This window comes from Puntigrus tetrazona, chromosome 8, assembly GCF_018831695.1.
Source record: "Puntigrus tetrazona isolate hp1 chromosome 8, ASM1883169v1, whole genome shotgun sequence".
In the NCBI taxonomy this organism is placed as follows: domain Eukaryota; kingdom Metazoa; phylum Chordata; class Actinopteri; order Cypriniformes; family Cyprinidae; genus Puntigrus; species Puntigrus tetrazona.
The window spans coordinates 6,159,017-6,185,794 of NC_056706.1; the positions used below are offsets into that span (position 1 = coordinate 6,159,017).

Below are 26,778 nucleotides of genomic sequence, written 5' to 3' on the forward strand. Positions count from 1 at the left end.
GTCATTCCAAACCCATATGAGAGGTCATGGGAAAGGTAGCCATGTCAGATTTGTGAATGAATCACTCTTTTGAATGAATTCGTTGACCCAGATCACAAAAATGATCGGAAAGATTCTTTTACAAATCTGACTCAGAGCAGTTAACAGCTCACTGGAGAAGATTATCAATAAATAATGACTTCATTTTTATGTCTTCGGAATCACATGGCTTCAGGAGACTGGCGCACAAGATTTATGGGCTACTTTTACGGTGCTTTCGCGAGTTTGAAAGCTCCAGAAGCCATTCGTTGTAATTGCATGGACTGCAATATACACTAGTCAAAATGTTACATTTCTGGTTTTGTGTTCCACGGGTTGAGTAAACAATGACAATTTTCATTTTAAAAGCAGCTTAAAGGTCTTGATTAAGAAGGTAGAGAAAAATAATAGAAAACAACAGAAGCACTTTTATGGCTCTCCTAAAAATAAAAGCAATTCATTATGCGTCCCAAAAAGCAAAAAGTTTGAGAAAAAAAAAACAAAAGCAAAAAAAAACCACAGAGGAGGACAGCATTACTTATTAAAATGCCTCAGGGGACTATGGTTTCCAATATTTGAGGCGTTTTTTTGCCTAGGAGTGCATTGTTATTTTTGACAAATAGTACTACGAGAAAGCTTCTGACAGAAGGGAAATATTACACAAAGAAACAAATCAATGCATTCAAGTGCAAAATAATCAGAATTTCTTCAAAAAGTGCTGGGGGGTAATTGTGGAGGAAACAGTATGCAACTTTCGGTGTTAAATGAGCTTTGAAGATCCAAATGTCAGCTGCACCATCTGACAGTGCCAAATGAGATCACTAGCTATTAGAAAAGCAGCAGAGGTGAAGGGCTGATGTATGGTTGGAATCAAAAGATCGGGTCCATTTTTTAAACCAATATTGAAACCGAATGATTTTTATGAGCTCCATTTATGGTACTAGGTTATCTGTATGTGGACGAATGCTGCACTAAAATACTTTTGACAGTGTTTCCTGCAGTGCTACTGTATTTACAGTGCAGTGGCAAAAGAAGTGACACTTGAGCTAAGTTGTGAGTTTTAGCTTGCGGTCTGAATTGACTGTGATGAGGGACAAAGACTTTCGGGTCATTCTCACTGGTTTAACACAACAATCATTTTTTATAATCAGCTCTGAACGTACGGGTTATCAGTCTGAATCTGCATTTGCTCAATGGGAACAGACGAATCATATGTTTAGAAGATAATCATTGTTTAAATGGATAAAAAGAGAAAAAGTCAGAAACATTTTTCAAGATTTTTAAAATCCTTTAAAATATTACTGTAACTTTTTCAACATACAAAAATCATGCTGATCTGCGATCAAATGTTTAATAATGTTAAATATTTAGAAGCATTTTAAACATCCTTACTTTCACTTCAAACAGATCTTTGATAAATAAAAGTAATAATTTCTTTAAAGTACATCAATTATAGATTTTTGAAAATAACCTCTGAAAATGCACCGTGTATAAAGTTATTGTCTCTCAAAAGGAAGAGTACGTTCTCAATCACTGAAATTAGTCATTTTTTAAACGAGTCCCAAGCCGTTGATGTCAAAATTAAATATTAGCATATTGCCCATCCACTTGTTGGTATTTTCGTGTTGGTCTGAATGAAAATGCAAACTAATTATTTGCCACTAGGGGCCATTTTTGGAGCGTTAAAAACTCACAAACACTGCTTTAAATGAAATCGACCAATCACCGGAGGGGTTTCGAGAATCATTGTAAAACAAATAGTTGAAAAAATAAGGTAAAAATAAATGCATATTATAAGAAAATGAAATTGTTTTTTGATATTGCATGCATGTCAACATGCATGTTCATAACCCATAATAGCGGCACTTTAAAAAAGAAAACAAAACAAACGTATAAATGATACTAGTGTTATCGGTGTGAATTTTTCTGTGAAATGAATCAGTTGTACACCATAAGGACAAGCCAGGTTACATGAGGTAAATCTGAACAGACTGTGTGTGAAAATTACCTATGGAAGATCCTTTAAAACAGCTATTGTATAATTCACAAACTAAGCATGCAGGCTTTCGTGTGTCAAAACAGTTCTTCACAGTTCATTCAAATGAAAACAACAGGGCGTATGAAATACCCAGCACTCAGACAGGTGCTAGTTTTGCGATCTGATGGAATGTGTGAGGACACGAAGTTCATGTCACTTTGCTTCTCCGTTTCCTCACTTCTGTGTAGACAATGACATTCTGTTCACAAGCTCCCAACTGTGGCTGGCATCACGCTCGTATCACACTTTCTTCCCAGCCGCTATGCTGAGAGAAAGACTTTCGGGGCGAAGATTATGCAGTAGATTGTATTAGACTGATAAAAACCTACAACCCGAAACAAAGGGTCAGGACTGCGCTTCTCTGCCTCTTTGCTGTTGGTCGATTAAACCGAGTGTTTAGGAAAGTGGTGTTCAGGAACGCTGTTTGGGGGCGGAATGCACCTGTGTGCTGACAGAGGTAGAACAGGGACATTTATCCAACGTGGCAGACAGCCACAGCTGCCTTCCAGATGTTTATACATCTGATTACCGCATAAATGAAGTATCTGCTCCAATTAACCACAGTTTGCCATTGTCATTTGTAGTTTGTGCACTTTCTCCTCCTGACCCTGTCTGCCTATGTCTTTCTGCCTTTTTCTGGATGTATTCAGGAGCAGCAACTGAAAAGAACGCGTTAAAAGAAATAGTGTGGTAAAGATGAAAACGGTGATTCTCAACACTAAAGAAAATCCACAATCTGATCTTTAAATTCGTTACTGTTATGTTTTTAAAAGCAACATGAAAGTAAAATGAAATTGATTCATGTGGCTCACAAACAATTGGTTCTGGGTCAGTTCTTTTAAACTGTATTTAAATAAATCTGCCTCAGTCATCAGGATAAAGACTCCTAGAAAATGGATAACTGGCTAAAAAATAGTCTCAAACATAGAAAACTTTGATTTGAATAATTGTAACATTATTCAAATTCTCTAAATCTTTAATTCTGATTTAAAACAATAGCTTTGTGAAAGAAAATGGCTTAAATCTAAATTTTTCTATACTCACAGTTTATGTTTGTCACACAAAGGTAGTAAATGACGCTATATTTTTTGTGCTTCTGACGTATTTATATATTTGTATGTTCCTTTTAGTGTTTCACAAACGTAGCCACTATGAACCACTGTTTTACAAAAAAGCGGTATAAAATAATCGTCACAAGTGTATTCCTTTTTAGCTCAACAGCAAAAGATTTACACTATGTGGGTTTAGAACAACGAGAGGGTGTGTAAATAATGACAGAATTTCATTTCTGGCTGAACTATTCCTTTAATAAAACACCAGAGACTGAGCGTTTGGAGAGGCGGAGAGAGGGCAGTTCATTCCACCGCTAACTGGGAATGTCCGTGGCAGGGATTGTGTGCATGTCTGAGCATGTGAAATTACACCCTCTCCCCCAACCCCATCTCCGTGACCCGTCTGAACTCGGCCTGATCTACTCCGCTACCAGCAGAAAAGTCCCACATCCTCATCAAAAACCGCTTGAGGCCGCAGATGATGAATAGGGGCGCTGGATCTATTAATTCCCTGTAACAGTTCCTTTCTGCCTCTTCAGATTCCCAGAGCTCCCGGCACGCTTAGCAGTGAAAGACGACTTGCTAAGCTAACGCTCTCTCGCTGCCGCAAAGCAGCTTTGACAGTAATCAGGGAATACAATATGTCACTCTTTTTAACACTATGTATGTAAGCAGGGGTCAAATTGGGATTTATTATGTGTTTGGGGGTTATGTTGTGGGGCTCTATGGTATTGGGCTATACACACATACGCACACACTTTATATATTTTAAGTTAATTTCAATAATTTAATAAAGTTAAATTATTTAGACGAAATACAACTGCATTAAAATATATTACGAGATAAAATTGATTATGAGATATATTTTTTTTAGTAAATACACAAAAAATGATTGTGGAAATTATAGTTTTTCAACTTAAAATGCCAGTAAGTGCCAGTAGCAATCGTTTAATGAGTTAAATGAGTCATTTGTTCAAGCAATTTGTTCAAACAGCTGATTTATCAGATAACGAAGCTTTCACTCAACCAATTCGTTCAAAACACTGAACCATTCAGCAATGAATCGACTGTCTGATATGAGATGAGATGTTGTTCCGCCTAAAATGTAAGTGATAATTAATAAAAATAATGTAAATAATATTGTATTTGCCTTTTGAACTGTTTATAGAATTGCTAAACAGTTGTAATGGTGAAAATGTTGTGTGATATTGACTAATTAATTTTTCAAATTCCATTTAGATTTTTTTTTTTTTTAACCTCAGTATGCTGAACATTTTGATTTGTCCTCTGGAGGCTGCATACCGTACCGTCCTGTCCTCTCCGCCTCTACCACTGACCTTAACGAAATACATTAAGAGGCTGATGACCATAAAGACGATGTGTCATCAAATATCTTCTTTCCTTTTACTGCAGATGTCAGCCTGCCTCCTACTGTGTCTTTATCAGGATGCTGAAAGACTTAGTAACGCCATCTGCTATTTGAAATATCTCTTTTCATTGCAATAGCCTTGCGTAGACAAAGACAGACTTACGTAAAGCTTGTGATGTTCACTAAGTATTGTTCAAAGTATCTTCTCTGAGGACAGCGAGCAAATGAGGATACGGCGGTAACAGTGTTCTTTTAATTATTCATTATCAGATACGTTTCACATAGTCTAATCAGTTGGTTTTACAAATAATAGCGCTAAATTAAATTTAAACAAAGTGCTTTTCTGTAGGTGCTAGGAGGATTGAAAATAACGAATACAGGATCTGAAGCCATTTGTTTATGAAGCAGTACTGCTACCTACCAACAAGCTCAAAAACTCATCCCTGAGAACTGATTAAACCATTTTTAAGAAGAAGGAACATGCTGTCTGAAAAGCAAGACCTGGAAACGTGCCACTTTGAAGCAATCAACGGTGTGCCACTGCAACTGCAATTTTACAAAGTGGACTCTTTAATAATGGTGCTAAAAAAACTGTAGAAGTTATTAAATAGCTGTCGTGTATGTGGTGAGCAGCATTATCAAAACCTTATCGTACTGTATGAGCAATTTTACACAGTGCGCTACAGGCTATGAATTAATGTTCATAAAATATACAGTATAGAGATAGATAGATAGATAGATAGATAGATAGATAGATAGATAGATAGATAGATAGATAGATAGATAGATAGAAAGAATTCAATTATATATTTAAACTATATATAAAAATGTATATTTACCATCTATGATTAAACAGGCTCCTCTCAGTAAGAACAGAGCAGTGGCTTAGACAAACTTCCAGTTTCACTTCCTCCTATAAGCCATAATTCAATTCTGTTTATACTCAATAAACCAAATTTAAGTTCTGAGCGTCACATCATCTGCAATCAAATTGAGATTAAACTCAAACGGGACCCTAATGATAAGATCATTCATAGCAGCTAAATAATCAGTCAGTGCAAACCCACCAAAAGTAAATCACTCACACTGTAGTCAAAAAAGCTGGAAGGACCTGTCTGTGACACATTTTGGAGTACTCTATAGTTTTCTGCTTGTCAGACTTGTTAAATGCATTTAAGCTCGGCGTAAACGGCACAGTAGAATCTTTACCAACTGGCACTCTTCTATCGCAGCATGATATATACTGCCATCCCTACGTCTTATCTTTATTTTTATTCAAAAGAGCATGAAATTAAAACTCTCCTGCGTGCATCGAATGGGAAGATAATGCTCTCGGAATAGATAGTTTGCTCAGTCTATTTTGTATGCAGCTGCTGTAATGAACTGTACACTTGTGAAACATCGGTTTGAAGCGTGTTTGTGCATGCGAATGCGTTCATGCGCGTATCTGTGACCTGCTTACTAATGCGTGGGAGCGTACGCTTAACAAGTCAATGCCTAATGGAGTGACTCATTACTAGTGATTTTTATTCCTACGGCTGTTCAGTCAATTCAAATATATTTTGAGAAAAAAACGGTTCTGAGGTGACCGGAAACAACATCCTGCTGGGGTACTGTATGGCGCTGACTTTGGGAACTGTGCCACTCACCGTCCATCCGCCCCCATCAGTCGTCATGTCACAAAAGACCTGGAAGCCTGCTGGGTAATGTGTGGGGAACACGGAGTAGATACCATCCTCTCTTTGCCCACTGGCATAGATGTCACTGCAATCCCGGGGTCTGGAACCTGCCAGAAGATACAACATGCCAGCATCATCAATCTACATTACATGCCATAACGTTTTTTTTTTTTTTTTTTTGAGAAACCCTGTTCGAGGTACGGCGTAAGAAAAGAAAGCTTCAGACTTCAAACCTGTCATCTCGCACCTGCTGTCTAAGCAGTGGCATGTTTCTTTCACACTGCTAGAAAGCTTATGAGGGAATAGGTGTGAAACCATTCTAGGGCTCATTAGGGCTGGCTGGAGACTTGAGAATATGTGACTAATGAGGAGGTTTTTTTTTTTCTTTACCTTCTCCACCGGCGCAGCCCTTGGGTCGGACGCTGCGCACCGGAGCCCTCTGCAGATCCGCCTTGAGACGGCTCTTGATGTTTCCGGTTTCCTTCTGCATGGAGCTGAGCGCATCGCTCACAGAGTTCACCACTTTCACCATGTTGATCTGGCTCTCCGACAGCAGCTGGAAAGAGAAAGCAAGGTAAAGTTTGAAGTATAAAGAACAACGCTTAAGGCTTACATAGTCGCATATGTGAACCCAGACAATTCCTTGACATCAATAAAACATACATATATATGTATATGTATATATTTATATAGACCTGGCACAATACATGTATCATGTACAGACATCTTGGTTTGGTGCATGCAGCCTTTAACAAATATAGGCAATCCTCTCAATCCAGAAGGGGGTACCCACATCAATGCAACGCTGTTTGATAACCGCCAGCAGAAGAACAGCAAATGCGGACTTCACATCAAAGCCAGTGACCATGTGCTGATTCTGACCGCATCTATCACAGACTGACAAAGTATACTTTAACTACTTCGCGCACTTAACTGTTTGCGAAATGAAGCGTACCGTCTACCTTAACGTTACCAGGTATTTTGTAACTTTTTCATATTTGCAATGTAGCGTATTAGAATGCTAAACTATTATTTATTATGTTAATTATAGGCTTTGTACTTTGTACTATATTTGTACAGTCGCGTTCCAGTGGTGACACAGAAAGGGAAATCCAAGATTCCAGCGGCCGAGGCGTAATAATAAGCGTGGGTATGTTTACATCCTAACGGGATGGCATAGCTTTTCTTGTTTTTCGCTGTCTGTAAGCTCTTTGGGTGGAGTCAAAGGCTTCAGAGGCTAAAGTGGAGAGGACAAAGAAACGGGGTCTTTTTATTATTTATCACACAGACACACACATACCTTGATTTTATAAAGAATAATTTTAGGCATTGAATTTAATGTTATAAAAACATGTATTTATTTTACATTTTCTAAATAATTTTCAACATATATACTATAATATATGTAAACAATATTCACAGCACACACAAATTACGCAAAACCGTTTATTTTTTATTCAAATAATCACGATTAATCAGTTGCGATATATAAATTTATTCCTGTGATGCGAAGCTGAATTTTCAGCATCACTACTTCAGCGTCACATGATCCTTCAGAAATCATTTCAATATGCTAATTTGCTACTCAAGAAACATTTTTTTATCAAACTGTTGACATTAACATTACCATTTGTGTGGATAAATTGCTTGCTGCTGAGCTCGCGTTGCGTCATACCTGGTTTGGACATGATTTCTTTGGCGTTTCCGTGCCGTTACAACAGAGCTTTGGTTGACTTTGGCCTTTCCTAAAAGCCTGGCTTAAACAATAACAACAATGGAGTCTCTGTATCAGCATGTGGTCCCCGGCACTGCATTAAAGTAACAGGTGCACTATGCTGCACAACACTGATAGCGCTTCAGTTTAGCAGGCGCACGGCCAGCGGCTCTGGAAACCGCTCGGTTTGAGTTTCCCAGACAGCTCTCTTTATTGCCTGCATCAGCAAAGCCGTTCAGGTCACCTCGATGGGGAAAAAAAAAAACTTGATTCTGAGTGAGGCAAACTGTGCACTTCTCTCCAAGGACAGGTCTCCGTGTCTCACATCAAACATCATGAATCAACGCGGCACTGGAGGATATAGAAGGCTCAGTTGGCGATTAGCAAAAATTAGCCCTAAAGTAAAGCTCGTTTCCTATGACACATGAAAGCGTAAAGCTTTCCTTTGGGGTGTGAACGAGCATCGAGTTCTTTGAGAGTGAGTCGTTAACAAGTCCTCGTGTGCGCATATGTCGCTGTGTCACACCGCAAGCTAAGTGTGAGCTGGTGTGTGTTTGTGTGTGTGAACTTGCTTGAAGTTGATGACGGCTGACGCACCGAGCGGATGGTCAGGACATTAGCACTCGCAGCTCTCAAAACGCTGCCATAGCAACACGTCTATCATTACGAGGCCATCCAGTATCAAAAGAAAAACATCACATGTATGGAAAAAAAAACATAATGTCCCCAGAAGTACAATGCATGATATAACCTCCAACTAAACCCATTTGTTGAATGGCTTGAACCTCTTGGCATACACTCGACAGGACGCAAGACCTCAGTCACCACATTTACTCTAAACAGCGACTCTCTTTCATTAAAGCACACAGCAGGAAACAACCAATTAAAAGATCCAGGCCGTCAAAAACTCACCTTGAACTATCAATTTCAATGGCTGTGTTTGGAACAGAATACATTGTTTACTGCATACATATATTTTATGACAAAGAGTATGTCAGTATGTCAACAGTAGCCATTATTTCGTGATGAATGTTTCAATGACTGTTGACATGCATAAACATGTTCAAGTATTTGTCAAAACTCAAATTTGTAAACACATCAATCTTCCCTTTTCTTAAAGGAAAAACATCTACCATTTGCATGCATTTATCAAAATTTGGGAGCACATAATTTTGATTACAGAATTATTGCTATCATTTATTGGTGTCTTTACATGAATTATTATCTACATTGACATAGTTTAGTTCAGTATAGTTTGTATTTGAGTATCCAAACATTTGTAAAGTATATACGGATGCTTTTAAATAGTAAGTTTAAAATTAAACAATTGAAGAAATACATTTATCATCAATTTATTTATGAATATTGTTATCATTAATCATAATATAAATTATCTGTAATAATATTTGAACATCTATTGTTACAGAATATACTTTTTTTTATCTGTGCATGTCTAGTCCAATATCATTTTAGGACATTTTCTTATACAGACAAAGTAAGTGAGGACACTCAAAACATTTCATAAAACATTTCATAAAACCAAGGTGATCCTGCTCGTTTTATTGTTACAAATGTGAATGAGAATTAATGAGTTAGCCAAAGTACTGCAAAATACATTCATATTTAATAATGGCCAAGTCAATAATATAAAGTGCAAAAGAGCATCTTATAGCTATCCAGAAAAAAATGGAGGAAAAGAGCATGCGTGTCTTCAGTATGGCTGATTACATTTATGCTAGAAAATTAAATTTTAACCTGAAAAATAATATACATGTGCAGTAAACAACATTAACACCGCATGACCTCATCATCACATTGAATCTGCTAGCATCTCAAAATAAAAGCCCATTTGCCTTTTAATCCGATTGACAGTGTTTGGTCATCCAATCAAATAATGAGAATATTATTATTTCTGGATTGTATATCACACTGTAATTGGAAGATCAAGTCAACCGCACTTCATTGTGAGATATCATATTCCACACCGTAAACTCTGGTTTATAAGGCAAACGTAGCAGATTGTGCAGGTATTTTATGTGAATATACCAATATACCTGAACTGTATACTGCAGAACCAGCAAGAACGATAAGATAGTAAGCTATTACGAGCACAGCCAATGTCACGGCATGGTACAGGCCACATTAGCGCTCACTGACTGCACATAGGTCTGTGTACATTCATCGCGCTCTAAAACCATGTTAGGAGATGATAGAGGAAAATGAACTGAGGTTAAGAGTCTCATGCCAAAACATTTTAGCAGATAAAGAGACACAGATAGCCACTCTTTTAAATAAGTACTGCCTGGCCCATTTGTCATATCCAGACTGGACCAGGACATCGATGGCATAAACATTATTTAAAAGGAATTTGCTTCCTGTTTGAGAGGCTTCCATTAATCACAGACATATTCCAACGCGCTTCCTCCGCAAGACTCCATTATCATCAATAATCTCGCCAACAGAGTATGCATCCAAGTTTGGAACACAGCTCTCAGTTTGGGAAATGACTGATGATAGATCAAAGGCGAAAGATTAATAAGCACAATCGAACAGGAGGAGACCAAAGGGAAAATTGTGCTGCTTGCTGACACATCAAAACTTTCTTAGTATGCAAATGACTGAAACACAAGATTCTGCTTCCTATAGACTGTGCATTCATTTTAAATTCTCTGGAACTACAAAAAGAGCTTTCAGATAGTGCTGCTATTAAGTTATTTCAGGCCTAATTTCATAGCTTGATGCCAACATATACCAATAAATTGTCATATAAAAGTATGGACACCTTTGAACATTTAAGTCACGCTTAAAATGTATAAATGTGTTTTGATTGCATCAAAATAAGTGATATCTATGAAAAAAATTCTGAAGCTTTGTTTGGAATAAATTACGTTTAGTTTATTATATATATATTAGGGATGCACTGAAATTAAAATTCTGGGCGAAACCAAAAATTCTGAATGCAATTGGCCCAAATAAATAAAAATGCATTGTAATGATTATTTATTATTTTCTTAAATAATATATACATACATATATACATTTTGTAATATTATTTAACACAATTTGAATGATACTGAATACATTTACATTTACATTTTGTCATTTTGCAGACGCTTTTATTCAAAGCGACTTACAATTGAGAGTACAACAGCGATTCATTTTTTGAGAGACAAACAGACAGAGTAAGTGCTTATAACACCCAGTCACAGGGGAGTGTTCAAATTAGTACATGCCAGAAGGGAAGGAATAAACAAGGGGAGGAGAAGTGAGACAGAGACAGTGAGAGTATAATTTTTTTTTTTTTTTTTTTTTTTTTTTTTAAATAATTAAAATAAATAAATAAAAAATAAAACACAATCCTTTAAAACTACTATGGATAACACAAACTAATAATGAACAATAGTTTATTAATTAATTTATTAAAATTGGTTAATGTTAATTGCAACATTTACTAATGCAGTATTAAAATCACAAGAGGGTAGCAGCAGCTGTATACAGTACTGTATGTTACAGCACAGTAGAGCTATAGCAAACAGGAACAAGTATACTACATAGGAAATTCCTCTCAGCGCATATTTGCGTGGACTCTGCTTTTTGAACTTTGTTATTTGATAGAGTTTGAGCATGAGCAGTAGGCTACTATACGAGCAGATGCATGTTAATTGAGCAGATACTGAGTAGAGCATCAAACCGAGGAAAGACTGTTATAGCACTTACAATTAAAAGTAAATTATAAAAAAATATATATATATATATATATATATATATATATCCTATTCATCAATTAAGAAAGTGAAATTATAGTTAAATAATCAAATAATTAACAATAATGTGACTGTACAGGCATAACAACAAGCACAAAAAGTTACGTCAAACTGATCTTTCTTTCGAGACACCATCCTAGCGTTTCGAGGCAGACGACAGATGCAATTTTGCCAGGAGAAAAGGGAAAGTGTCAGCATGTATTAATTTCAAAGTCTGGCTGACAGATGAGTCAACATTTCCTTCCTCCACCCACCTTCCAAAGCAAAGGGCAAAAGAAAGTGGTCTCTTTGCCAAAAGTTTATCGTAAAGAAAGAAGAAGGCTGCAAGGCTGCTTCTCTCTTCACACAGCAATCCCCCAGGCAACCGCTCCTAATGAGTCTGCGCTCATAATTAACAAGAGAGTTTTAATAAGGTCCTGTAGCAGGACTAATAAGTTCTCCTGCAGGACCAAATGAGGTTTAAAAAAAAAAAGACTATCAGAGGGTACCTGCCCTTTACAAAACCCACTGAACAAGACACACTGAACACTGGTGTTAAAGTGGAATAGTGAGGTGCAAACTACTTTCCCAAATGCATGTTACTGATCTCCTGCCACCTCAGATGTGCTGCCAACTCTGCAGCCGTGGCAGTGACCTAGTTGTGAGCACTCTGGTCTTAACGAGGAGAGGGAGATGGCAGGTACTTGTGCTTCATCCCGGAAACAAATTGCATTCCATGAAAGTTATCAACGTGCAACTATTTACAAACGCCATTTAATTTTAGCTTAAGCTGACTTTGCAATAGAAATAAAGAGATTAAAAAGTATGATTCGTCACAGTTTTTAATAGATAACCTTTATTTTTAAGAGCATGATCTATTGCTATCTAAGGTTCCAGAGTAACATTTAAAGAAACAGTTCACCCATAACCGAAAATCTATTCACTCAATCCAAGATGTAGATGAGTTTAATCGGAAGAGATTTGGAAAAATTTAGCATTGCATCACTTGCTCACCAATGAATCCTCTGCAGGAATGGGTGCCGTCAGAATGAGAGTCCAAAAATGCTTTTTTGTAATTAATAAATACATCATTACGGTGTTTTAGCTTTAAACGATCACTTCAGGTTAAAATAATCCATAATAACAATACATCAAGTGAAAAGGTCACATCAAAATCCATCCAACATATTTGTTTAGTACCGTTTTGAACCGTAAATGGTGCTTGATCTGTGCATATTTCTCTCCTGATTCAGATGAGCTGACTTGTTCACTAGAGAAAGCAATGCTTTTCAAACTAAAAATATCTTAATGACAGATTTGTTTCTTACAAACATGAAGCTTTTCACTTTACAAGATATTAACTATTAGATGGGGTCATGTGGATTACTTATGGATCATTGTGATGTTTTTATCAGCTGTTTAGACTTTCTTTCTGACGGCGCCCATTCACTGCAGTGGATCCATTAGTGAGCAAGTGATGTAATGATACATTTCTTCAAATCTGTTCTAATTAAGAAAGTTATCTACATCTTGTTCTTTTAACATCCGTGGACCATTTTAATTCCATTAAAGATTATTTTCAGGGGAAAAGGTTATTTAGAAATGTTGAAATGTTCACATTAAAAATAGTTATTTCAAAATCTGCTCGCACTAAAAGGCTCTTTGGGGAACAAAAAAAGGGCAGGTTCTTGTATTAAACTGCTGTGAAAATCCCTTTTGGACCTTTATTTTTAAAAGTGTATGCAATGGAGTTTTAACAGTGAGAAAGCTGCAACACTCGGATCAAAAGCATGCAGACTCACGCAATGTTACACAGTGGTAACATTCCGTGGAAGTTATGCTATAAAGTGGCATATTCACTCCAATGCGTCACCATGCTCCCGTGTTCTAGTTTCTCGGGAGCACTGGGGTGGGATAATGACTAAGGAGTCCTGGATTCAGCCAACCTCATTAATGATACAGGGCTTCTGCCGAGTCAGATTGCTAACACCTTGGGATCCATAAAATCCTTCAAACCTTTATCCATCCTTCAAAGACACCCAAGAAGAAAATGATTTTGCACCACTTTAGCATCTCTGCAATTTCATTTTTCAATGGAATAAATAAGTCTTCTACTGATCAAAAATAAAGCATGTGATTTTTGCACCACTAGAGGTGAAAACTGGAATTGCAAAAATAATAAGATTCCAAACTTTTCCATTTTGAACATTTTTTACATAACCAGCTTTAAGTTGAATCATAAACAACACATTATATTAAAGCAGATTTATATTAATATCAGACCACTCAAACAGAAAGAAGCGATTTTCCCTACAGTGTTAGACCGATCACATACAGCTGTGTTTGTACATAAGAAAAAATACCTGCAAAAACACATTTAACAATGCCTGTTATGATTTAATTGAGCTTATTTCATAAAACATGACTGAATCCACTATTTTCTAGTAAGCACTGAGCAGATATTGCATTTCATTTCATCTGTATAAGGTAAGTAAACACAGACAGATCTAATATAAGCTCAGGATATCATGGTATATCTGTAATTAAGTTTTGAAATTACCCTTCAGAACTTTCGTTTGGTATTCTTGTAATTCCTCTCAATGGCCACATATTTGCTTTCAGATTTATTCTCTGCGTTTTCAAGGAGAGCGCACAAACCAGTTTATAACTCCCATCAAGCTAACCACGACAAGCGTATATATGTCCCTTGGGCTGAGAAATCCATCCATATCATGAAGTTATCTCTGACTCTGTGATAAATAATAAAAGCTCCCATGATATTACCAGGCTGTATAGTCTAAACTCCACAAGGCTGAGGAATACAACCCCTTTTTCTCAACCCAATCATCCCTATTGATGGGGCTGTGTTTTTATTGTCTGGCCGAGGGAATCTAATGAAAGCACGGCCCTAGTTTACTGGCTGAATTCATAAACCACTGATCTGAATGTAGGGGCCGCAGATCCCATCTGTCTCTCATTCTGTCTCCTGCTCTCCAGAGCCAGGTCTGAAATGATGCTATCACATATCAGACACACAGGACACCTACGGCACTTTGATAAAATAGGGACAATTGTGCCATAATTGACACAAGATTTAATTGATCAGAGATCATTGAGACATCCCTATAACAAAAACTACTATTTACAGGAAACAGAAATAGTTGATTTGATAATAACATATAAAACAATATATTGGTCAATATATATAACACTATGAACTGTAAATGTTTTACAGGAAAAAGCAGCACAGCCAAATCTTGATCAAGCATACTGAAATTATACAGTCATAGTAAAACAACTGCATGTAAAAAATACATGAATAAATATGATGTAAAGATGATGTAAATATGTGACATAATATGCATATTACAATATAAACATTGTTAGAATAGTACTATATTATATAGTACTATATTATATCATAAAATTTGTTCAATTGCAGGATATAAAATAATTATTTAGAACCTAAAAAATGTATTAATTAAGATTAATACCATTCAAAAGAAATGCTTAGAAAATATAAGTTATATATATATAATATTTTTAATAGTAAAATATATATAATATGTATATATATATATATATATGTATGTGTGTTTATATATATATATATATATATATATATATATATATTTTTTTTTTTGCCATAAAAAGCAGCATAGCTCAATAAAGCAAATTCAAATGGGTCTATCTCCCTTAAACAGACATCATCAGGTCGACAGAATTCTCTACTATAAATTCCTTGTGGTGTGCCACATCGAATAAAGTCCTCCACTGTTTGATACCACTGTGCTCCAATGCTTTTTGTCATCTAATCTTCAAAAGCAGTGAAAATGAGGTGTGTGCCTAGTGTGGATGTTGGCATACGGCTGCATAGTGTGAGCTCAATCCCCTGCTAGTTCATGGGCAAGTCACTTCCCTCAAGTTTCAATTAAAAAAAAAAAAAAATAGAAAGAACGAAATGAAGACAGAGCTGTTCATCACATAGGAAAAGCTCATAAAGAGCTTTAGTATGCCAACAACATATTGGCGGAAGAGACAAATGGTATCTTGTAAACACTAGGAGGTTTGTTGAATGTTTGAGAAACCTAGTATTTCAGCCTCAAATTACTGTCAAGGATAAATAATCTTTCAGTCTGCTGTAATCAGTGAGTGTTAGACTCATAAAAGGTCATAAAGTGGGAGATTGTGGGACAATGTGAGTAATGGTGCTTGTGATTCTCTTTCAGTCTTTCGTCTTGACAATCCAGACGGCGCTGATGAAGGCTTTTATAATAATGACACAGGTGAAGGAGAGGCAAGCGGTATGGTACTTATAAAGTTGAGCCGAACTATTTTAAAAAGTTCTGCAAAATGCAAAATATGGTTTTCATATAGGTGTCAAGGCCTGTTCAGGTGTAATCAGATGCCACACAGAACATAAAGCTGGGTTATACTGAGAATGTGGAGAATTTGAATGGGGAAAAATATATATTAAGCAGCTAAAACGTGGATTTTTAAAATGGATACTAATAAAAACCATTGCTAAAAATTGCACAGCAAATCATCATTGGAATGATTTCTGAAGCATTGTGTGACACTGAAGATTGGAGTAATGGCTGCAAAAAATGTCTGCTTTTACTTTGGCTGAAATAGTTTTGGAAGGTTGAAATCAATGACTGAAACAGCGTTGTTTAATTAGCATTTCTCTGACTGAATGTGTCATTGTCTATTTTGTGCACTCAATGTGGATGAGTTACATCAGGTAAACATGTCAGCTGTGTTGACACTAGTGCTGGATTAAAAATATTGATTTCTATTTTTCAATCAATACTAGTATGGATTTTTGAATCTCAAGATTAATCTTCTAGGCTACTGACTCTATGCTTTTTTTCTGAGGATGTTTAAACCTCACTAAACATTATTTGTGGAGCACCTGAAATGCAATAATCGCAATAAGCTTTGTGCTTTCTTCTCAGACTGCAAATTAAAAATATTAAAAGTTACGACGCTAAGCTCTGTCCGCTGTCCACGGACAAGAGGAAAAAACCCTGGACTCTGGAGTCCGGCGAGTTCTGAGCCCTCTCCCTGACAGCGCGCCAAACACGATTACTTTTACTATGATTAATTATATGTAAGTGCGAACTCGAGAAATCTCGGTAATCTCCTCAGAAGAAAATGTAGATGCTTGACAAACGTTGCTGTTATGATCATAGACTGTATAGATGAGATCACACGCAATACACTGAGCTTTTCCCATAGCAACGCACTGCTTTTGCAAGTTTTCTGAAACATTTCAGCTTTTATGTACTTTTTACACTGTGAAGATATCACAGATATCCAGTTCGTCGAAATGATCCATCCTTGATCGCTTTTAGTCAGCTTTGATGAAATTCCTCTCAGCTGGTGTCTTTTCAAAATGAGGTTGCCTTGTCACCTGACCTAAATAAAGCGCTCTGATTCGCTAAAGTGGACTTATCGGCTTCTGTTCAAAAACTGCAAGGATGCTTCTTGGCTTCTGCAGTAAACTGTGAACTCGCAAAGTCTTCAAAGTGGACAATACCGGCTTTTTCAACAAAACGTGTTGAGCGTTCAGATCGAGCAATTGAGAGCTACACATTGAGAATTGGCATTTACTGATTTTTTTCAAATGAACTCTTCTTAAACATACACATATATATGTATATTTTAAAAAGTACTGTGTGTATGTACAGTACACATAAATATATTATGTGTACATAAACTTTTATTTTAAATGTGATCATAATTAATAGTTTTGTAGCCCAAAAATATATATAAAAACATGCCTTTTTGTATGTTAAAAAAAAAAGTCTTGCGCCTGGCACAATTAACACCCATGGAAAGCAGACGGTAAACCAAATTTAGAATAGCTGTTCCATTATAACCAGGCACATATCCAGACCAGTGAGGTGAGTGAGCCGAATCAGGTACCTGGGCCGCAGTAGTTGGGCAATGCTGCACAGTCCCAGCAAAGTATGCCAGATCGCATAGCGTGCAGCATTACCCAACAACCTCAAAATCAGAACCAGCCTGAAAAATGGCGCATTTGCATGGTTAGCTCATTTGCATAAATCCTTTAGTGAATCAGGCGCTAAAACAATGCAAACAGCACATGCAAATTAAACAGCGCTATCAACGGCACCATTCATTCATTGTGAATCCTCCCAGCATTGTTGCATTTTAAAATCTCATTTTCTAAGTTCTTCATGCCAGATATCCAGACTTGGTACGCACTGGAATTTGGTTCTGTGGATAACGCAACAGCTACGAAGGACGGATTCATTTCAGTCTAATTCGCCGGAGCGAAATTTCCCAAACTAACCTGAATAAGCCGGCCCTGTTCGGTCTGCAGAGTGCTGAGCTCCTGTCCGATGTTGCTCTGGCCTTGTCTCAGTGCATTGTACTCCATCTTCAGCTGACTGGCATGGGCGGACAGCTTGGCCACCTCCTCGGCCAGTTTAACAAGCAGAGCCCGATCTTGCCCTTTCACTGACTTCAGATCAGTGTCATGGTCGATGGCGAGTGCAGCAGCGAGGTCTGCACACCCTCCAGACGCAGGAAGTTATTGTTGTAGTCGGGGCAGTTGGGGTCAATGAAGATGTTGATGCGGGAGCCGTCGCCTCTCTCGATGGTTACCAGGGCATTACCCTCATCCTGGTTAGTGCTGATGAGAGGGGGGCCGTCCGGGCCGCTGGGTGCTTGGTAATGGTTCATCAGAAGGATGATCCCGGTTACTGTGACAGCCAGTAACACAGCAACAAAGAGCAGGATGGTGCATAGGAGATAGCTACAGCTCATCCTCTGTAAAATAAGAGAGAGAACGAAATGCATTAGCACTCAGAAATAAAAGACAAGTCTGAAAAGAAGCATTAAAATGACCAGCACGCGTCAAGACAGTCGGAAACGTGTGTGCTTTTTTTATGCATTTTAATCTTAAATACAACTCCGTAAAGCTGATGCATAAGTAATACACGCCGATTAAACTTGCAGGAGGCCATATCAAATCTGACATACACCGATAACACAGATTCAAAAGTAGGTTCCCCACAACTGCAGCTTACAAATTTCTAAAAATCCCTGTTGAGCATTAAACATGCATAGAGATGCTTCTTGAAAGTTTAATCTGCTATTATGTAATACCTGAAGACTACCGAATGCATAAACTCAGGCTTTTCACAAAGGTGTTTATAAAAGACGGAAAAGAAATTGTATTTGCTCGGTTGCCTAAGACCTAATCATCATCCCTTGCTCCAGATAATTTAAGTCAGGATGATAGTATTCATACCACATGAATGCAACCTCAAACAGTAGGAAACTCTGGATTTTCTCTGAGCCCGGACATTCTGAATTGGGGATGTTTTGATAAAGAATTGTGGCGAATGCAAACTGATATTGGAGGTAATTATATTTTCATTTTTAGTGTGGCGTTCGGTTTGCGGTGAATGTATTTTGAATAGCTACAAAGCTAAAATACTACTCATTTAGCGTGATTAAGAAGCAACTGCATTCTCTGTGTGTTTTATCATTCCAGTTCTCCCACAGATAAAGCATCAATTACACGTAATGTGCATCATTTGCTCCTCATTATGTACTAGAGATAATACGCACTGTAAATATATGAAATTGCTCACATCGTCATTATGACCTCTGGGACTTTAAATCTGTATATAATTCCATTCATAAATGTACAGAATATGCAAGGTGTTAATAATTTAAAAAAACTAAGAGTGGTGATTAAAGAAAATGCATGTTATTTTTTATTTACTACTGTCCTGAAAAGGCTGTTTCACAAAGATGTTTACACAGAGTCCACCAATACAAAATAAAACCTGAATTTACATATATGAACAAGTTCAAAAGTTCATTTAAATCTTAATGCTGTGTTGGAGAATCAGCATCATCTGTTTTGTTTTGCAGTGTGTTTCTGAGTCGCTTGTCTTGAGCAGTTGAACTGTTCCTCCGGGAAAAACTGCATTTCTGCATAACTGAACCCTTAGTAATGACCGTATGATTTTGAGATCTATCGATCTCACAATAAAAACAACTGAGGGAGGACTTCACTTCAAAAAGCGAAAACATCACTGAACTACAAGACAGAAACACAATGCATTAAGAGCTGGGGTGCAGAACTTTTGAACACATTAGTTTTTTCCACACAATTCCATACTTTCTATTTCCAAGCAGGGCGGGAGCCACGATTAACTGCAAATTGCACATTTTGTATCACAAAATTGAGCGCCCTGCTTTAAATGCGCAGTTTTCAAACATAAGACGCACTTCATTGTGGCTGTGATGCATGTAAGCTTCTGTTCATCTTACTGTGCATTAAAAAATGTAGCACAAAGCCAGAACCAGTGTACATTAGAAAGAGGAGTGGCAGAAGATAATTTGTGAACACTTTACACTGATTTCTGTGATTGCCCAGGCCTGAGCGGTGGGCTGGAATATAAACGACAAGATGAGCAGTGTTTCCTTTGAGGATCTAGGAAGGCAAATCCCCACAGGGCAAAAGACTAGAAACTACAGACATAAGCCTTACAGCTCAATATTACGGTTTGGTTAAGTGCCCAGAGTTGACAACTCTCTCATCTACCTGAGTGTGTGCCAGCGCGTGCGGGTGTGTGTGTGTGTGTGTGTGTGTGTGTGTGTGTGAGCATTCAGCAAAAACATAGATATAACAACAAATGAAGTGAAGAACATTTGATGGGAAACTAGGGAATGCCACGCAGGCACTGGAGAGGGCTTGCTTATCATTTTGCCATGTCTTTTTATTCAGGGGAGCTGCATTGCTCGCCCATCTTATTCAAGTGCCACTTCAATATTCCACTTGACAGCGGTGTCAGTCCTCGTGTGAGCTTCTGAGTACATTTTGTGTATTTATTTGTCGCACTTTTTACATATATGCCAGAGTGACTCAATGCTCATGTGCCGTAGTGCCATTTATGATTGAAATTAAATCACTGACACTCAAGCTGAAGCAGCGCACAGCTGCAATAAGATATTTACAGGGATCAGCAGTAAAGAATATTTCAGGTTAGGTGTATTGTTCAGATTTCCATTTGCCAACATATTCACTGGCCCTAACACAGAAAAGATAATAAATGTAAACATTTTAGAAATTATGTTAGAAATTACATAAGAAATGTGTAATGCATGTATAATAAATCATTTAAAATGTTTTGCATATATTTATTTTATTATTTTTATTTTGTTATAATTTTTTTAATGTAATTTTATACTGTTTTCAAATCAAATGTTAAACCTGCTTTATAAGAAAAGAAAAAAGTTTGAGGTATTATAATGCATGTGCATGTTCAAAGTAAAACACTAAGGGCACAATGGACCAAAACTATGGTTACTAATCAGAGTTCAGCAACAGAGTATGGTCTAACATAAAATGTATGCACTGAAAAAAAAACCCTAAAAAAAAAGTAAGCTTCTTTGGAAAACAGCTTCTGCTAAATATGTAAATGTAAATGAGGTGGTCCTACATTTCTATGTGAAGTTAATTCACCAAGTGCTGTACGCTCACATAAACACACAGCCACAAACGCAATAAAATCCATATACCCTCTGAGATGTTGATTTAGCAGTCACTGCGCTGGAATAACGGCCCTGCTCTCATGCAAAAGTTCCAGTAAAACACATCTAAATTTACGATGCCTGTGTTCTGTCCCTGAGTAATGGATACATTATTTTGCAGAGAATATTGTATTTCCATACTTGTGTGATAAAGTATCTCTTTACAAGGCACCTATGAACAAAAGCACAAGTGCAGCCCGGTGAAGGGGGCTCCTATTCCGCGCCGCTGCGAACGCAGGCATTGTCATATTTATTTTAAAGATAATTAATGTGCACAAAAGACTCGGGCCCACTTCATCATGCAGCAGCAGATGAGAACGGTCTCAGATCAATTTGTTACAATAAAGCAACAATACCTGCTGTCTGTAGGAATTAGCCGGGCTTATATCTGACCCTCCGCTGCGAAGTATCGCATACAGCCGCAAAGCAAAGACACGGATTTGAGACCCGGCTTTTCCTCCAGAGCAGCCCTGCGAGAAATCCTCGCAGACACAATGAGGCAGCAAGCACGTCTATTCTACGTACGTGCGCACCATCAATCTTGCTCTTCTTCATTGTGATAGAGCCTCTCTACGGGTGTTTAGGAGAAAAACCGAGGGCTGGTAAACATTCGGTCGCCGTTCCACGACCTGCATCTTAAATAGACGGTGGGCCCTGACCGTGGCCGTTTTTGGGCGTCTCACGCACCTTTACTTCCCTCTCACAGTCTAGTGGGCAGCAGGTATTCAGATGGCCTCTGAGCAGACACAGGTTGAGATTAGAAGGCCACGCTTAGCTGAGCGCAGACAATATTTGATAAGGGCTTTTATCTGTCGCGCTGAGACGAGGCTCTTGAATGAGGAGAGGTGAAACAGAGGAGCTGGCGAACAAAAAACACTGCCACATTTTTCCAACGCCCTCTTTAGACCCGTGATACCCACAACGGATCGACACAGATACCAGCCGCAGGAACTGAGAGGAGGTCAAGCGCATTGACACGATGGGAATGTCACATGACAGAGCCTGTGATTGGGGAGATGTAAGTGAGGTGTCGGGTTCTCCTCTTGACACTTGTTTCCGACAAAAAAGCACAAGAAAGAATGCATAGCCTGGCTTTAAGAAAGCAAAACTACAGTAACATCAACGGCAGACAACAGTAGGATTGAACGGAGAGCAAAAAAAAAGAGAAAAATCTGCTAAGTAATTCAGATATATTCTGATATATACTCACAGAAGAACTGGATTCTTATTTCAGTTATTGAGTGTACATTTTAATTTAATTGAATAGTTCACCTAAAATTTGCTGACGCTGCATAGACAGCGATGCAATTACCATGTTCAGGGTCCAGAAAGGCAGTAAGGACATTGTTAAAATAGCCAACCTGGTCTCATAGAAATGTGTGTTCTGTGTTTTACCTCAGTTTTAAAGAGAAAACACAGGTTTAGGTTCAAATTGAAATACCCATGGACTGTTGCTAAACGTTAATGCTCTATTATTATTACTAAACCTACCAGATAGTGTTAATTAATGATAGATATAAAAATGCGCTTGTTGATTTTTGTGTAATTTTTAACTAGATTTGATCTGTTTTTTCAAACCTAAGTTACACAAGCTTTAAACTAGAGCTCCTCACCCCATTTGCAAAAAGAGAAATGCATACACACAAGAGAAGAAATAGTTTAATAAAATTGTATTTTTGGTTTTCTTTATGAATAAAATAGCATTCTTATAAAATTAGGGTTGAACCACTTATGTGACATGGATTATTTTAACAATGTCCTTACTATGTTTCTGGGACTTGAACATGGTAGCGTCATTGCTGTCTATGTCAGAAAGCTCTCAGAAATCATAAAAAATATCTTTATTTGTCTTGCGAAGATAAACACCTTAAGAGTTTGGAATGACATAAGCGTGAGTAATCAATGAGAGTTTTCATTGGATAGTTCACCCAAAAATGAAAATTTGATGTTTATCTGCTTACTCCCAGAAACTTTATTTCTTTCTACTAACAAAGAAACAGTCACCTACATCATGGATGCCCTGGGTAAGTAGATAAACATAAAACTTTCATTTTGGGTGAAATATCCTTTTAATTAACCACATGGCAAAGGAAGACAGAAAGAATAAAATCTTAAATATGGAGAAATGTATCAACTGAAGTTTCAGTTTGTCAATTTAAATTTCTAAATTCTAATTTTGCATCCTGTTGGCTTCAGACTTATTTTAAAAGACTTTCTCAATTTAATTGTGAACGGTGCACAAGCGTGGTCTTCTCTAAAATTTCAGGCCAAATCTAGGAAGCTTCATCCAGAGGAGAGGGGCACCCAGTGGAAATCACATCACCTGAACACTTGGCCGCCTCAGGTTTCTGTTTTTCCTTTTTTTGTTTGTTTGTTATTTTTGTCTAAAGAAAGAGTACCATCTGATAAAAAAAAGTTAATATATAATTTAAGAACTCCATTATGTCTCCAGAGCTGTGAAAAGGCAACCTCCAAGCAATAAAATTTCCTCCGGGTGGTTTCGCTCACCATTAGTTTAATTGTAGGTTATAGAAATTGAGATACCAGTGAAAATGGTCTTCTCTCTGTTCCTGAAAAATAGGACTCTCTTTTTTGGAAGGGTCAGCATCCCCACCCTTGAGACACATATGGTTTAATCATAACTCAATCAATACTAAGAAAACAACCCTGAACCTCATTGCATTTGTGTGTCCTTCTAATCTTATAAATGCAGCTCTGCCAATTACAAACCATGAGACTGTGAACTGCCTCAGGTTTATATTGGTTTTTCAATGAATGCATGTATTCTAAAGGGTTCTCAATACAATGAACAGCCAGCAAGGTTGCAGGCACTTTCAATGGCGATTCACAGTCTGTTCAGCTTAGCTTCATTGTAAGGCCAAAGCTTTTAAAGTCACTTTTTTAGCGTATATGTTCTAATTTGTACTATAATGTTGTTACAAAGATGACCTTAAAACTAGCCAGGTATTAGTGAAAATTAAACAACACTAAGCTTTTGAAAACATTCATTGAAGTATAAATCCAGGCTGTGAATGTAACATGTGAGAAGATGTAGCATTTGTATAGCTGAGCTATTTCAATGGCTTAGCATCACTGTTGTTTCCTTGGCCCTTTGAAAAGCTGTAATTTCTGATTTCAACATGGTAAATTGATTCTGAAGTGAATTTTAACTTGGTATTTGTACAGTGGTCAGTCCACCTTCTACCCTGCTAAAGGAACACAAGTATGTCAACATTTTTAAGAGATAGACTGCCAACCAACGTCCTCAAGTAACAGATGGAATAAATCTTACATATAAACATTTAATAATGTTTATGCATGGAAGGACAACAGGCAGATGGACAACACTTCCGGTCAGCACCTGATAACAAATTTGACGTTTACCACAATATTTGCTTCAGCTCAGTGGTTGCTTTATCTTGCAATACAAATCTACAGCTCGTGCTGAAATATTGGGGTGCCTCAAGGCTCTAATCTAGGTCCGACCAAATCTTCTTATAAGAGCTTAAGTTAGAAAGATGCTCTACCAGCTGTGCACATACACTGAGTTGGTGAAATAAACAGGCTGGCAGTCAGACATATGTAGTTGTTTACTTTTTTCCTTGAGGTACAGATCTTCCTGATTTAAGAGTGCTGGGTATTCATTAACTACTGTACGGGTCTTGATGAGTGACCTTTTAATGTTCTCAATGCTTCAGCAGAAAACCAATCCCAGACAGATGAAAAACATCTGCTAATGTGTACGTAACTTGACCTACAAACAGCATACATTCAGAATATAGGCTACTCATATTCATTAGGGTTGAGAACTTAGAAAGAGTTCTTGTTCAGAACTGAAAAAGCTGACTGATTTCTATGAGTTTTGTTTCTGAAAATGCCACGTATTCTTCTAATCTCTTCTGGTTAATTTAAATATATATATTATAATATATATATATATATTAAATATATATATATATATATTAAAGGTGTGCTTATTATGTATTAAAGGTGTGCTTATTAAGCACATTCTTTCTGATTGTTATATTTTTTCTGTATAAATCTGAAATGATTTCATAATTTGCAAGCAAAATGCAAAATAAAAAACATTAATATATACTAATATTAATACATACTAATATCAATACAATACTTATATGAAAGATAGTACAATAACACATTTATTAGTTTTGGACACTTAAAATTGAATTCACTATAGAAAGAAAGAACCCAAATAAATAAATGTAATGCATGTAATGCATCATTTAATGTAAATTTCAAATGCTGATCTTTTTTTCCTGTCCTAAAAACCTGCGTATATCACATATTCAAAAGTTATATTGCATTTAGGTTCAAGCTGCTGCCACGGTTTATATCAAGGTTTCAACCAAAGACCCTAGAGCACTTTCAGACTCTTCAAAAACACACAAGTCTTAAATGTGGTCAAGCTCCAGTTGTTTTACAAATTAGACACTTGTAAGGCCAAACGCCTGAAAGCAACGCCCGTCAACACGCATTAAGGGATCACTACGCCGTTCGCCCTGAATTACACAGCAACCCGAGGCCTAAAAAATATCTTGTGATACAACGTGAAAGCAGAAATCCCAACGAGTAAGTCTTAGCGCTTTGGGCAGACCAGATGTAGGGGATTATTCTTAATCTGCAAAATGGCCACACAACTCTAGCGCTTCTTCTCCAGTTCATTTATCACTAACGTTGCACAGCAGTAAGTCGCGGGAACCTGAGCACTGACTCACTACGAGATCCGCACTGCCGCAGCCACACAAATCAAAACACACACGCACACACACGCGCGCGTTCACGCAATACCAGCACAATTTGTGCTGGCTCAGAATATGTGGCTTCATTAGCCGGTTTGAAATGATAAATAGTTTATTGTGCATGGGGGGGGGGCATGCCCGAGGCTGTCAAAAGCAGACTGTTCCTCCCCCTCCCTCCAGCTCCAGCGAGGCTATTAAAGCGGCATCTTGCTAAAGTGTAAAACTGCTTTTCTGAGCCTATAGGTGATGACATCCTGAGATGGGCCTTCTGCGTATCTTTGAAACATCTCATGAGCATCTCCGAAGTAGATAAGACAATCTGAGAAGTTCGCAGCGGGTCAAAGCGATGCAACATGCTCGTTGTAGCCTGAGGTGAATGATAAAAATTATTCTGCTTCCTGTGTAGAAACTGGTAAACAAGGCAGGGGATATGACTTCAAAATGAAAGCGCGTTTCCTCGTAGCACACATAGAGTTAATTGAAACAGAAAGGAAACAATGGCTCCCCAACTGTTGAGATGTCAAACTAAGATCTATACAAGCGCGGGTCAAAAAAAAGAAGTATCCTTTGTATAAAAATTGCAGGTCTTTCTGCGTAAAAGCACAATGTGGAGCTTATCAAAGGCATTTGCAGAGAAACGGTCAGACTTTGAGCTCTGCGTCCTCACCATCTCAAAGGAAATAAGTGGGTGCCACTGCGAATAGAGGAAATCAACACTTCAACGGTACATGTTGCTTCACAAAATGGCCGTCATGTGCAGCTAAAGTGGGTCTGAAATCTTGGCCATCAATTTTTAATCATAGTCCTCCTCCACTGACCCTAA

At 37.5% G+C, this 26,778-nt stretch overlaps 1 protein-coding gene across 1 annotated transcript in view; it reads right to left on the reverse strand.

Annotated features, from left to right (window-relative positions):
- LOC122351122 (fibrinogen C domain-containing protein 1-like) overlaps positions 1-26,778 on the reverse strand; it is a 90,689-nt gene that overhangs the window by 50,425 nt on the left and 13,486 nt on the right. Inside the window, 4 exon segments of the mRNA XM_043248008.1 lie at positions 6,127-6,263; positions 6,547-6,712; positions 17,936-18,132; positions 18,135-18,414. Coding sequence (XP_043103943.1) covers positions 6,127-6,263; positions 6,547-6,712; positions 17,936-18,132; positions 18,135-18,414 — 780 coding nt within the window.